This window comes from Oncorhynchus mykiss, chromosome 24 (genome assembly GCF_057628025.1).
Source record: "Oncorhynchus mykiss isolate SJ-2025 chromosome 24, ASM5762802v1, whole genome shotgun sequence".
NCBI classification, from domain to species: Eukaryota; Metazoa; Chordata; class Actinopteri; order Salmoniformes; family Salmonidae; genus Oncorhynchus; species Oncorhynchus mykiss.
This window is the reverse complement of record NC_143045.1, coordinates 19,112,524-19,125,756: the sequence shown is the minus strand read 5'-3', so window position 1 is coordinate 19,125,756 and position 13,233 is coordinate 19,112,524. Positions and strand designations below refer to the sequence as shown.

General features: G+C 44.8%; 1 protein-coding gene across 8 annotated transcripts in view; it reads left to right on the top strand.

Annotated features, from left to right (window-relative positions):
* The window catches only part of bltp2 (bridge-like lipid transfer protein family member 2), a 29,428-nt gene that overhangs the window by 11,164 nt on the left and 5,031 nt on the right, over positions 1–13,233 (top strand). For all 8 annotated transcript variants that reach the window (XM_021582585.3, XM_090218594.1, XM_090218591.1 and 5 more), the window contains exons 17-34: positions 2,089–2,280; positions 2,494–2,696; positions 2,823–2,941; positions 3,083–3,306; positions 3,640–3,830; positions 4,077–4,176; positions 4,416–4,615; positions 5,592–5,898; positions 7,191–7,348; positions 7,506–7,712; positions 8,300–8,399; positions 9,919–10,098; positions 10,373–10,494; positions 10,854–11,009; positions 11,244–11,365; positions 11,553–11,733; positions 12,000–12,086; positions 13,114–13,224. In XM_021582585.3, the coding sequence (XP_021438260.3) occupies positions 2,089–2,280; positions 2,494–2,696; positions 2,823–2,941; positions 3,083–3,306; positions 3,640–3,830; positions 4,077–4,176; positions 4,416–4,615; positions 5,592–5,898; positions 7,191–7,348; positions 7,506–7,712; positions 8,300–8,399; positions 9,919–10,098; positions 10,373–10,494; positions 10,854–11,009; positions 11,244–11,365; positions 11,553–11,733; positions 12,000–12,086; positions 13,114–13,224 (2,960 nt within the window). The remainder of the gene's footprint in view (positions 1–2,088; positions 2,281–2,493; positions 2,697–2,822; positions 2,942–3,082; positions 3,307–3,639; positions 3,831–4,076; positions 4,177–4,415; positions 4,616–5,591; positions 5,899–7,190; positions 7,349–7,505; positions 7,713–8,299; positions 8,400–9,918; positions 10,099–10,372; positions 10,495–10,853; positions 11,010–11,243; positions 11,366–11,552; positions 11,734–11,999; positions 12,087–13,113; positions 13,225–13,233) is intronic.

Genomic DNA, 13,233 nt, shown 5'->3' with positions numbered 1-13,233 from the left:
TGGAACGACATTTATTGGATATTTCAAACTTTTTTAACAAATCAAAAACTGAAAAATTGGGCGTGCAAAATTATTCAGCCCCCTTAAGTTAATACTTTTTAGTGCCACCTTTTGCTGCGATTACAGCTGTAAGTCGCTTGGGGTATGTCTCTATCAGTTTTGCACATCGAGAGACTGAAATGTTTTCCCATTCCTCCTGGCAAAACAGCTCGAGCTCAGTGAGGTTGGATGGAGAGCATTTGAACAGCAGTTTTCAGTTCTTTCCACAGATTCTCGATTGGATTCAGGTCTGGACTTTGACTTGGCCATTCTAACACCTGGATATGTTTATTTTTGAACCATTCCATTGTAGATTTTGCTTTATGTTTTGGATCATTGTCTTGTTGGAAGACAAATCTCCGTCCCAGTCTCAGGTCTTTTGCAGACTCCATCAGGTTTTCTTCCAGAATGGTCCTGTATTTGGCTCCATCCATCTTCCCATCAATTTTAACCATCTTCCCTGTCCCTGCTGAAGAAAAGCAGGCCCAAACCATGATGCTGCCACCACCATGTTTGACAGTGGGGATGGTGTGTTCAGGGTGATGAGCTGTGTTGCTTTTACGCCAAAAATAACGTTTTGCATTGTTGCCAAAAAGTTCAATTTTGGTTTCATCTGACCAGAGCACCTTCTTCCACATGTTTGGTGTCTCCCAGGTGGCTTGTGGCAAACTTTAAACAACACTTTTTATGGATATCTTTAAGAAATGGCTTTCTTCTTGCCACTCTTCCATAAAGGCCAGATTTGTGCAATATACGACTGATTGTTGTCCTATGGACAGAGTCTCCCACCTCAGCTGTAGATCTCTGCAGTTCATCCAGAGTGATCATGGGCCTCTTGGCTGCATCTCTGATCAGTCTTCTCCTTGTATGAGCTGAAAGTTTAGAGGGACGGCCAGGTCTTGGTAGATTTGCAGTGGTCTGATACTCCTTCCATTTCAATATTATCGCTTGCACAGTGCTCCTTGGGATGTTTAAAGCTTGGGAAATCTTTTTGTATCCAAATCCGTCTTTAAACTTCTTCACAACAGTATCTCGGACCTGCCTGGTGTGTTCCTTGTTCTTCATGATGCTCTCTGCACTTTTAACGGACCTCTGAGACTATCACAGTCTGAACAATGCAGGTGCATTTATACGGAGACTTGATTACACACAGGTGGATTGTATTTATCATCATTAGCCATTTAGGTCAACATTGGATCATTCAGAGATCCTCACTGAACTTCTGGAGAGAGTTTGCTGCACTGAAAGTAAAGGGGCTAAATAATTTTGCACCCCCAATTTTTCAGTTTTTGATTTGTTAAAAAAGTTTGAAATATCCAATAAATGTCATTCCACTTCATGATTGTGTCCCACTTGTTGTTGATTCTTCACAAAAAAATACAGTTTTATATCTTTATGTTTGAAGCCTGAAATGTGGCAAAAGGTCGCAAAGTTCAAGGGGGCCGAATACTTTCGCAAGGCACTGTATAAGATTAATTTATGAATCTACAGAGACCCATTATCAGCATCCATCACTCCTGTGTTCCAATGGCACATTGTGTTAGCTAATCCAATTTGATCATTTTAAAAAGACTAATTGATCATTAGAAAACCCTTTTGCAATTATGTTAGCACAGCTGAAAACTGTTGTTCTGATTAAAGAATAAAACTGGCCTTCTTTAGACTAGTTGAGTATCTGGAGCATCAGCATTTGAGGGTTCGATTACAGGCTCAAAATGGCCAGAAGCAAATAACTTTCGTCTGAAACTCATCAGTCTATTCTTGTTCTGAGAAATGAAATGGCCAAGAATCTGAAGATCTCGTACAATGCTGTGTACTACTCCCTTCACAGAACAGCGCAAACTGGCGCTAACCAGAATAGAAAGAGCAGTGGGAGGCCCTGGTGCACAACTGAGCAAACGGACATTAGTGTCTAGTTTGAGAAACAGACCCCTCACAAATCCTCAGCTGGCAGCTTCAATAAATAGTACCCGCAAAACACCAGTCTCAACGTCAACAGTGAAGAGGTGATCTATATATCATTTTTTATTATTTCTCTCCCTCTGACAGTGAGAATCCGGGACTATCCTCGTTACTTGTTTGAGATCCGGGACTGGGAGCTGTCAGGCCGCTTGATCGGGACAGAGCAGGACGGGCAGGGCCGGGCTCGCCGAAGGCAGACTGTGCCACTTGGCCAGCCATGGGGCGACATAACCGTCCACAGGAACATGCCACCACTCAAGTTCTACTGCGATTTTAAATGTGAGTAAAGTGTTTCAATGAAGCACAATCCTATTTTTTTTGTGATTATATGTATTTATTTTCAACAATAGGCAATAGACACATAGCGGACGATCATATAACTTTGTATAAATTTGTTTGATGTAGTGTCATCTAATCTCTAAACATATACTGGCAGTTGTGCAAATTCAACTCTTAACTATTATTTTCCCATCTCCTTTTCTCTCCATGCAGCCAATATATCCTTGTACACTATAGTGTGGGGGCCTTGCTGGGACCCAGCTTGGACCCTGATTGGCCAGGTGGTTGATCTGCTGACCAAACCCACGGTTGACCCCTCCCCTCCTCTGGCCTGGTGGGACAAGAGTCGTCTGCTGGTACATGGACGCTGGATCATGGACATAGAACAGGCCAACCTCCATCAGCTGGCCACGGAGGTTAAAACACGGAGTCTGAGCAACACTTCTTAGCCACTTCTTAGCCACTTACTGCCTCTGAAAAATATGTTGGCCTGAGAATTAGGATTATCTGCAATTGTTTGACATCATTTTGCTCTTTTGTAGGACCCCTATAACACTACAGAGAACATGCACTGGGAATGGAACAAAGTCAACTACGAGTGGACTCCTGGGCAGTTTGTCTTCAAAGGTGACATGGATGTCAACGTCAGGACAGCCTCCAAGTAGGTGGCAGACTGAAATCTGGCATTCAAATATCAGAAATTCTGCAACCGGCCTCACCTGTGAAATGTTTAGATTTTCATGTTTCATGAAATTGTTCATAATTTGATTAAAAAATATATATCTATATTTCTTGTTCTCAGGTATGATGACATCTGTTTCCTGCACCTGCCAAATCTGTGCATGACCCTTGACCTCCAGTGGCTTTGTCATGGCAACCCCCATGACCATCACGCTGTAATGCTCTGCTGTGCAGAGAATGTAGCTGATGTGACATCAGGACAACCTCACGACTCCTTCAGAGCCTTCCGCTCAGAGAACCTCAACCTCTCCATCACCATGGACCTCAACCAACACTGTGGCACCGGTGAGGCGGTTGAGCAGTTACCTTGTGATAGCTGTGTGGCTTGGCTTTTTTCCAGGTTCACTGAGGAATTCTCCACAGAGGTTGCATCCCAAATGGCACCCTATTCCCTATATAATGCACTAATTATGATCAGTGCCCATAGGTTCCGTGAGTCAGGCTCTCAGTCAAGTAAGTCATTTAGGTAATAGGGTGTCATTTGGGATACCGTGAACGCTTGTCAAATCAAGTCTCTGTATTTAGCTTGCATGCGATAATGTTTTGTTATTCATCTTTAAATCATTAGCTCTAATGTTGACTGTCTGTTTATTGAAGGCATTTGTTTCTCTCTCTCAGAGCCGTGCCAGCCCAGAATCCTCCTGTACAGCAGTACCCTGCGCTGGATGCAGAACTTCTGGGCCACCTGGACCAGCGTTTCCAGACCCATCTGCAGAGGCAAGATCTTCCACAGCCTCAGACCCATCCGAAAGAAGCTGGGCCAGCACTACAAACAGATGTCCTATACAGCAGCCTTTCCTCAACTACAAGTGAGTAAATCACTAACACTAGGGTGCTATTTGGGACTCATACACTCACTGCTTATGTTCAGCCTACATCCAAAGAACAAAGCAGACAAATCTTTGTCAATATAGGATAAAATGGACATTTTTAAAGACCTTCTTATATGTTCTATTTTTACTGATTCCATGTTTTCAGAGCGCGCTGTCCGTTGCATGGTCTTGTTACCTCCAATGAGCGCTAACATTTGAGATTTGACTTTGTCTCCTCCCCAGGTGCATTACTGGGCCTCCTTTGCTCAGCAGAGGGGCATCCAGGTGGAATGCAGCAAAGGCCACGTCTTCACCAGAGGGGCTCAGAGACTCATCCCACAGGGTAAGAAGAGAGGGCACAACACGGGCATAGAAATGCCACAAGCTATTTACACACTCAAGCAATGGTCTAATTGGTTTTTATTTTAATGTTTGCTTTTCAAATGACACCCTATTCCCCTCTACTGTAGTGCACTATATGTGGAATTGGGTATAATTTGAGACTGAGTTGTTGAGCAGCCTGTCTGTTGGTCTAACTCAAGTGTGTGTGTGTGTGTGTGTGTTGTCTGTCTGTTCTCTCAGCGGGCACGGTGATGAGGAGGCTGATCTCTGAGTGGAACGTGACCCAGATGGTGTCAGAGCTGTCCCTGATGACGGTGCACCTCATGGCCTCCACCTGGGACGAGACGGCTGACCACCAGATCAACGCCCAGGTGAAGAAGACCCACCTGCTCGGCCTGTCCTCCCTCAGTTACCAGCGCCAGAGCAACCGTATGGAGGAGGTAAGACAATGGGGAGCAGTAGCGGATTTAGGTATAGGCGGCATCTTGCCGGGGGTGTCACAGGGCAGCCGCACAACAAAAAAAACACATTTGGAATGGTGACATTTGCGCGATCTGTTTTCTATCGCTCTTTTGCACGTCAATGATATCATGTCACTGTGTGGGACTGTGGATCAATTAACCTTGTCGGAGTGGGCGCCATGATTCTAGTTTATGAGCTAGGTAGGCTACTGCCTGGGAAGGTCTCCCACTTAGAAGTACGATATGGGGAGGGGGGGGTAGGTTGACCTCAGGTCTCCCCGCTGGAAGCCCGAGGCAGGTGGAACGGGGAATCTTATCAAATAGCGCACCTCTAACTTTGTACAGTACTAATGCAATTAGTAATGCAATTAGTTGAGCAATTTAGTGTGTGTTTCTCTTGTTTGAAGTGCAATAGTGTAATAATCATGTTCTCTTTAAGTGTGTTCTATTTGTGTATTTGTGCAATTTAAGTTTTATTTGTGTCTTTTGTTAGCAATAGGGTAATGGTGTAATATGATTCTCTTTTTTATTTGTGTTTATATACTACAATTTGTTTCTATTTGTCTTAGTTACTTTTTGATATTTATGAGTCTTATTTTGGTATATATTTATATAGTTTTAACTGTTATGGGGGGGTTCGCCCAGGAAGCCACACAAGCTCGAACCGCAACTGATGGGGAGGGCATGGTAGACACCCCAAAGTTGATTGCACAGGCTGTGTCTCCATTTGCACCCTATTCCCTATGTCATTGACTACTTTTGACCAGGACCAATAGGGTGCAAGTTGGGATGCGCACAGTAGCTTCTTAACCATTGTAGTCAGGTTTAAATTAATTATATTTGTTCTGGCTCTGTGTCTCAACCCTTCATTTGTAGTTCTCCAGTCAAAAGGAGAACTAAAAATGATCTCTTGTAAAAACCTGAAGTGTAATGATGGTGTTTCTCATTGTGACAGGAGGGGAACCCAAAAGATGAGGCGAATGCCCCCTACACCCACAAGCTGTGCCTGGTTGACCTGCGAGCCTCCTGGACCACCACTAACAGGAACATAGCGTTCGGTCTGTACGACGGCTACAAGAAGGCAGCCGTTCTCAAGAGGAACCTCTCCACAGAGGCTCTGAAGGGCCTGAGGATAGACACTACACTGCAAGCTGCCAAGAAGCTCAAGCGCTCTTTGTCCAACTACTCCGGCGGCCCCAGCACGGCCCCCTCCACCCCAACCATGCCCAGCACCAGCCGCCCTGAGAAGAGCCAGCACGAAGGTAGGAGAAGTGCAGCCTAAGTTGATGGTATTTTATGGTATTTTCTTTTTAAATATATATTTTGAAGGTATTTTCAGATTGTGTTGAACAGATAGTGATAGAGGATGACAGTGGGGAAAGAAAGAGGGATGATGTGTCAGGCCACTAGGCTAGTTTCCAACCCATGTCAACACTGTAGATACACTACAGTATATACAAAAGTATGTGGACACCCCTTCAAATTATTGGATTTGACGATTTCAGCCACACACATTGCTGACAGGTGTATAAAATTGAGCACACCGCCATGCAATCTCCATAGACAAACATTGGCAATAGATTGCCCTTACTGAGAGCTCGGCGACTTTCAACGTGGCACCGTCATAGGATGCCATCTTTCCAATAAGTCAGTTCGTCAGATTTCTGTCCTGCTTGAGCTGCCCCAGTCAACTATAAGTGCTGTTATTGTGAAGTGGAAAGGTCTAGGAGCAACAAAAGCCTAAGATCACCATGCACAATGACAAGCGTTGGCTGGAGTGGTGTAATGCTCGCCACCATTGGACTCTGGAGCAGTGGAAAGGCTTTCTCTGGAGTGCTGAATCACGCTTCACCCTCTAGCAGTCCAACGGTCGAATCTGGGTTTGGCGGATGCTAGGTGAAAACTACCTGCCCCAATGCATAGTGCCAACTGTAAAGTTTGGTGGAGGAGAAATAATGGTCTGGTGCTGTTTTTCATGGTTCCGGCTAGGCCCCTTAGTTCCAGTGAAGGGAAATATTAACGCTATAGAATACAATGACATTCTAGACGATTCTGTGCGTCCAACTTTGTGGCAACTGTTTAGAGAAGGCCCTTTTTCTGTTTCACCCGTGCACAAAGCGAGGTCCATACAGAAATTGTACATTCAGATTGTTGTGGGAAGAACATGGCTGGCCTGTACAGAGCTCTGACCTCAACCCCATCGAGATGGGATGAATTGGAACGGCGACTGCGAGGTAGGCCTAATCGCGCAACATCACTAATGCTCTTGTGGCTGAATGGAAACAAGTCCCAGCAGCTATGTTTCAATCTAGTGGAAAGCCTTCCCAGAAGAGTGGGGGCTATTATAGCAGCAAAGGGGAGACCAACTCCATATTAATGCCCATGATTTTGGAATGAGATGTTCGACGAGCAGGTGTCCACATACTTTTGGTCGTGTAGTGTATGTATGTTAGAGGCTGCAGTATTACTGCTAGGCCAGCCAGGCCACATAAAGCATCTTTGAATATAATTTACTGACTGTTTCTTCAACTCTTCCTTCCTCTTCACTCTGCAGGGACGTCCATGCTGCAGAAGCTGATTGAGGAGACTGATAAGTTTGTGGTGTTCTCAGAGGAGGACTCTGGTGTGAGTGATCAACTGTGTGGCATCGCTGCCTGCCAGACAGACGACGTCTACAATCGCAACTGGTTCATCGAGCTGGTCAACTGTCAGGTACAACTGACAACTAGTCTGGGAGTTTAGGTTCATGGCAAATCAGATTAGGATTGTAAAGCCCAGTGGGCCAATCACACTTTTATTTGCCCCCAAATGTAACAATGTTTGCTCACAGGAACCAAGGTTATAATCCTGCTCTGCTGTCTGTCTGTAGATGATGCTGCGTGGCACAGAGACAGCTGGCTGCGTGCTGGTGTCTGCTGCCAAGGCTCAGCTGCTGCAGTGTGAGCACCACCCGGCCTGGTACAGCGACACCCTCAAGCAGAAGACCACCTGGACCTGTCTGCTTGACGGCATGCAGTACTTTGCCACCATGGAGCCCAACCCCTCAGAGCAGGAGGACTGGCAGTTGTGGCTTGAGGTGGGCCAGTGAAAACATTATTAACAGGCTCTTAAAGATGCACTATCCAGAAATCACTCCGCCATTTCCTGGTTGCTAAAATTCAAATAGTTTCTAATTTCAGTTTGTGATAAAGCAAGTATAGTGTAGAGAATCATAGATCCCAGCGGTGTAGATGGTACAATCTTTTCCATAATCAAAAATATTGTATTTTCAGCTGTTTGAAGCTGGTGTACAAAACAACAAAAGGAAAAGATGCAAAAATGGAGCTTAAGAAAAGGGAAGCATAGAAATGGCGCGCATAGAACAGATCTACCGCTTCTTAGACTTTCTTTCAATGAGTGACAGATCAAAAACGCTCACTTTTCCATGTGAATTTGGTCAGGTCACCCAAAAGCTTTAACAAGAACTACCATAAATGATCATCTGTAGCGTTGAATGATGATGTGTTGTGTATGGTTTACATTCGGGCTCAAGTCCAAGTTGCACGACAGAGTATTTTTATAGTAGGTGCATAGTAGAGAGCATATTTGTATCTTTCAGATTCAGGGTGCTGTCACAGCTTTGACCGTGTGTCTTTGCCTTGGTTGTGCATGGTGTTTCTGCAGGTGAAAAACATTGAGGAGCACAGGCAGCGTCACCTGGACTCAGTGCTGGAGCTGATGGAGAGTGGCCAGGCTGTTGGAGGCATGGTCAGCACCACAACAGGTACTGCTGCTCTTCGCACATATTCTACTTCATGACATGTTTAAACCCTGGCCCTTCAAAGCTGAAAATCTCATCTTGATGTGAATCTTTCCTTAAAGTGAAATTCCATATTTAAAAAATATATATATTATTATCTCCAGCACCATGCCAGTGTCTACATAGAGTGCATTCGGAAAGTATTCAGACCCCTTGATTTTGTTGTCCACATTTTGTTACGTTACAGCCTTATTCTAAAATGGATTAAATAAAAAATATCTCAATCTACACACAATATCCCATAATGACAGAGAAAAGTGTTATTTATTTTATTTATTTTAAAAAACAAAAAAAACATACCTTTAACATAACCATACATACCCTTTGCTATGAGACTCAAAATTGAGCTCATGTGCATCCTGTTTCCATTGATCATCCTTGAGATGTTTTTACAACTTGATTGGAGTCCACCTGTGGCAAATTCAATTGTTTCGAGGCACAGATCTGGGGAAGGGTACCAAAAAATGTCTGTAGCATTGAAGGTCCCCCAGAACACAGTGGCCTCCATCATTCTTAAACGGAAGAAGTTTGGAACCACCAAGACTCTTCCTAGAGCTGACTGCCCGGCCAAACTGAGCAATCAGGGGAGAAAGGCCTTGGTCAGGCAAGTGACCAAGAACCCAATGGTCACTTTGACAGAGCTCCAGAGTTCCTCTGTGGAGATGGGAGAACCTTCCAGAAGAACAGCTATCTCTGCAGTACTCCACTAATTAGGCCTTTATGGTAGAGTGGCCTGACAGAAGCCATTCCTCAGTAAAAGGCACATGGTAGCCCACTTGGAGTTTGCCAAAAGGTACTTCAAGGACTCTCAAACCATGAGAAACACGATTCTGGTCTAATGAAACCAAGATTGAACTCCTTGGCCTGAATGCCAAGCATCACGTCTGGAAGAAACCTGGCACCATCCCTATGGTGAAGCATGGGGGTGGCAGCATCATGCTGTGGGTGATGTTTTTCAGCGGCAGGAACATCTCTGGAGAGACCTGAAAATAGCTGTGCAGCAACGCTCCCCATGCAACTTGACAGAGCTTGAGAAGAATGGGAGAAACTCCCCATATACAGATGTGCCAAGCTTGTAGCGTCATACCTCAGAAGACTTGAGGCTATAATCACTGCCAAAGGTTCTTCAACAAAGTACTGAGTAAAGGGTCTGAAGACTTATGTAAATGTGATATTTCAAATGTGTATTTTTTTTATAAAGTTGCTAACATTTCTAAAAACTTGTTTTTGCTTTGGTATTGTGTGTAGATTGATGAGGGAAAAAATCGATTTAATCCATTTTAGAACAAGGCTGTAACATAAACCCCGTGACTTTTTCCACATTTTGTTAAATACTTTCCGAATACACTATCTGTAAACTGAAAGTGTTTACGTTCTGTAGTTAACATCGTGGCACTTAAGACTTTTTAAAGTGGTATATTTACCCTTTAACTTATGTGTCAAGGTAAATGTAACACTTCCTCTCTGTTCTCTTTGAATCCAGACTGGAACCAGCCGGCCCAGGTGAATGACACTCAGCAGGTCCAGCGTATCATCTCTCGTTGCAGCTGTCGCATGTATTACATCGGCTACAGCCACGACATCGACCCTGAGCTGGCCACGCAGATCAAACCTCCAGAGATACGGCGCAACGAGAAGGAAGACCTGCTGAAAAAACAAGCTGGTAAGGCACCCCATAGAGCTCATATATGCACTATTTTATACAACATTTGATACAACATTTCACCATTTTTTTTATCAGTTTCTAGAATCAACTTTTTCCTGAATTGAATCCTGTTTTTTGGATGCCAAAGTCCATTATGTTCTATTTAATTCTGTGAGTCAGCCGACATCCTCAAATACAGTGTCAGAACATGCTGACAATGTTGCTGTAGTGTTATTCAGTGTAAAGGCTTGAGCCTTTCAACTTGGTGTCTTTCCCCCCACTTCACTATCAGGGGCTGTGGACACCTTCACCCTCATTCACCATGACCTGGAGATCTCCACCAACCCTGTGCAGTATGCTATGATCCTGGACATCGTCAACAACCTACTGCTGCACGTTGAGCCCAAACGCAAGGTAACAACGAGATGCCTCAACATCTGACTAGGCAGTGTTTTGTCCTATAGCATATGCAACTGTATACGGGGAAATTACTAACTTCTACTTAAGTCGAATTTTCACTTGGTCTCCCACTGACCTCAATACATGACTAAGTGAAAATTGTACTTGAGTGGAAGTTCGGATTCACCCCTACTGTATGATAGCTGAGGTCTCTGCACTGTACAAGTCCCTTATGCGTCCCAAATGGCATGATATTCCCTATGTAGTGCATTACTTTTGACCAGGGTTCTAAATAGGCAAAAGAGGGAATAGCGCCATTTGGGATGCCTCGTGTCCTACCCTCTGACCATGTTGTGTGTGGGCTCTGTCCTCAGGAGCACAGTGAGAAGAAGCAGCGCGTGCGTTTCCAGCTGGAGATCTCTAGTAACCCAGAGGAGCAGCGCAGCAGCATTCTACACCTGCAGGAGGCCGTAAGGCAGCACGTGGCTCAGATCAGACGCCTGGAGAAACAGATCTACTCCAATATCAGGGTGAGCCATTGGACGGACTGACTCACACTCTTCTCATAGGCCCTGTGTGGCGAGGCAATGGCTGATTTCAGCACTGTTACTTGTGAGGTGAAAACCAAAGGTGAAGGTAATTCCTAGTTTACTTCATCCAATTCTAATCTAGAGAGGGATTAAAACACATCCCTGAGTTACGAACCCCAAAGCACTGAAATATCTACTCGAGTATATTTGACCTGTGTGGTGTGACCCCTCCAGGCCCAGCCTGAGGATCTGAGAGGAGATGAGCTGTCAGAGATCAACGTGAGGCTTCAGAACCAGCTCAATCAGGAGAAGACTGACATGCAGATGAAGAGTGAGGAGCTCAACATCCTCATCAGGTCAGCCCAACACCGCCACAGACACACCATTCAATGCCAAGTCAAACTACCGAACACTTTCACCACACCATCTTTTCAATGCCTAGGAAAACTACTCGGCCAGCCATGGTAGGTTCTGAGATACTTCCTAAGAATACTGACTCATCCTCTCCTGTGTTCTTCCCTGCATGTCACTCTCTGCTCCCAGATGTTTTAAAGACTTCCAGCTGCAGAGGACCAATAAGCTGGAGCTGCGTAAGCCGCCGGAGGACGTGAGTGTGGTTCGCAGGACAGAGATCTGCTTTGCCCAGGCCCGCTGGTGTCTCACTGAGGAGGATGGACAGCTGGGCATCGCTGAGCTGGAGCTGCAGAGGTTCATGTACAGCAAGGTGAGCAGGGGGCAGGGAGGACACTGCTGCTCTGTCCTAACAAGGAGATGACCATAACTCTTTTGATACTGTGCTTTGGCTAGAGAGCTGGGCCCATGTTCACAAAAAGTCTCAGATTAGGAGTGCTGAAATAGGATCCGTTTAGCCTTTTAGATAATAAGATATGGACAAGGGATACCTGATCCTAGATTAGTACTCTGAGACGCTTTATGAATGCTGGCCCTGATGTTGATGCTAAACATCTGTTAAACTGTCTCCTTCCACAGCTGAACAAGTCAGATGACACAGCAGAGCATCTCCTGGAACTGGGCTGGTTCACCATGAACAACCTGCTCCCCAACGCTGCATACAAGGTCAGGAAATGATGCTTATCTCTGACCTTTTCTTTGGTAAGGGCAGTCAACAGCTCATTTTTACAACCGGTGGCGCTATGAACCTGTGAAGCTTACAAATATTGCATCTAAAAGGGATCTCTTATAGTACAAGCCTTTTTGTTGAGTTTTTCAGTCTTTTGTCAGAAACAAGAAGTTTCCATCTCCTGCTGTTACTGATCCAATGATTCCAGGTCCTATTGCACCCTAAATGTGCTCACAAAGACCTCCTAAAGCAGTGTTTGCTTGTGTTGATAACTCTCTACTTGGTTTCCTATGTGCAGCATGTGAGGGTATGTATGGTGCTGGTACAGTAACTGGGTGTTCATGTCACTGTTGTTGACACCATCATGCTTATCCAGTCAGCATCACGGAAATCCCTCTCAGAATATAATGTATATGTCCCAAATGGCACCATATTCCCTACATAGTCCACTACTTTTGACAAGAGGCCTATGGGCCTTGGTTAATAGTAGTCCATTATTCATGGAATAGGGTGCCATTTGGGACGTATCCTTTGTTATTCAACATTGCATGTCCACCATGGGACTGGGTCATTCCAATGCCCACCTCCAGTCCTTCCTCTTACTGCGTGCTCCTCACTGCATTTGCACCGTCATCTGAATGTTTTACGGTACCATGTCTTACGTCGCTGTGTAAGTCAGGTTTGTTTTCCAAATCTTTTCCTGTTCATATGGGAGGAAAAATCCATGAATTGATTAATTTATCCTCCTGCTCACCATTCATGCTGTATGGAGACATTTCAGATTCATTTTATTGTCTTTACAGAATATGCTGTATTCTGAATTAAATTGGTTTCCTAAATGACATTAAATATATTTTTGGGTTGCTTCATGAATCAGCAGTTAGGAGCATGGCATTATTCCAGTGGTTATTTTGCCTGCGTCCTGAATGACACCGTATTCCCTATATAGTGCACTACTTTTGGGGCCATTTGGGATGCAGCCTCTGTGTTGTGACTTTTAACTTCATGAAACCTGTCTCCTAGGTGGTGTTGCGTCCTCAGAGCCCGTGTCAGTCTGGCCGTCAGTTTGCCCTGCGCATCTTCAGTAAGGTCCGCCCCCCAGTGGGAGGCATCTCAGTCAAGGAGCACTTTGAGGTGAGGAGG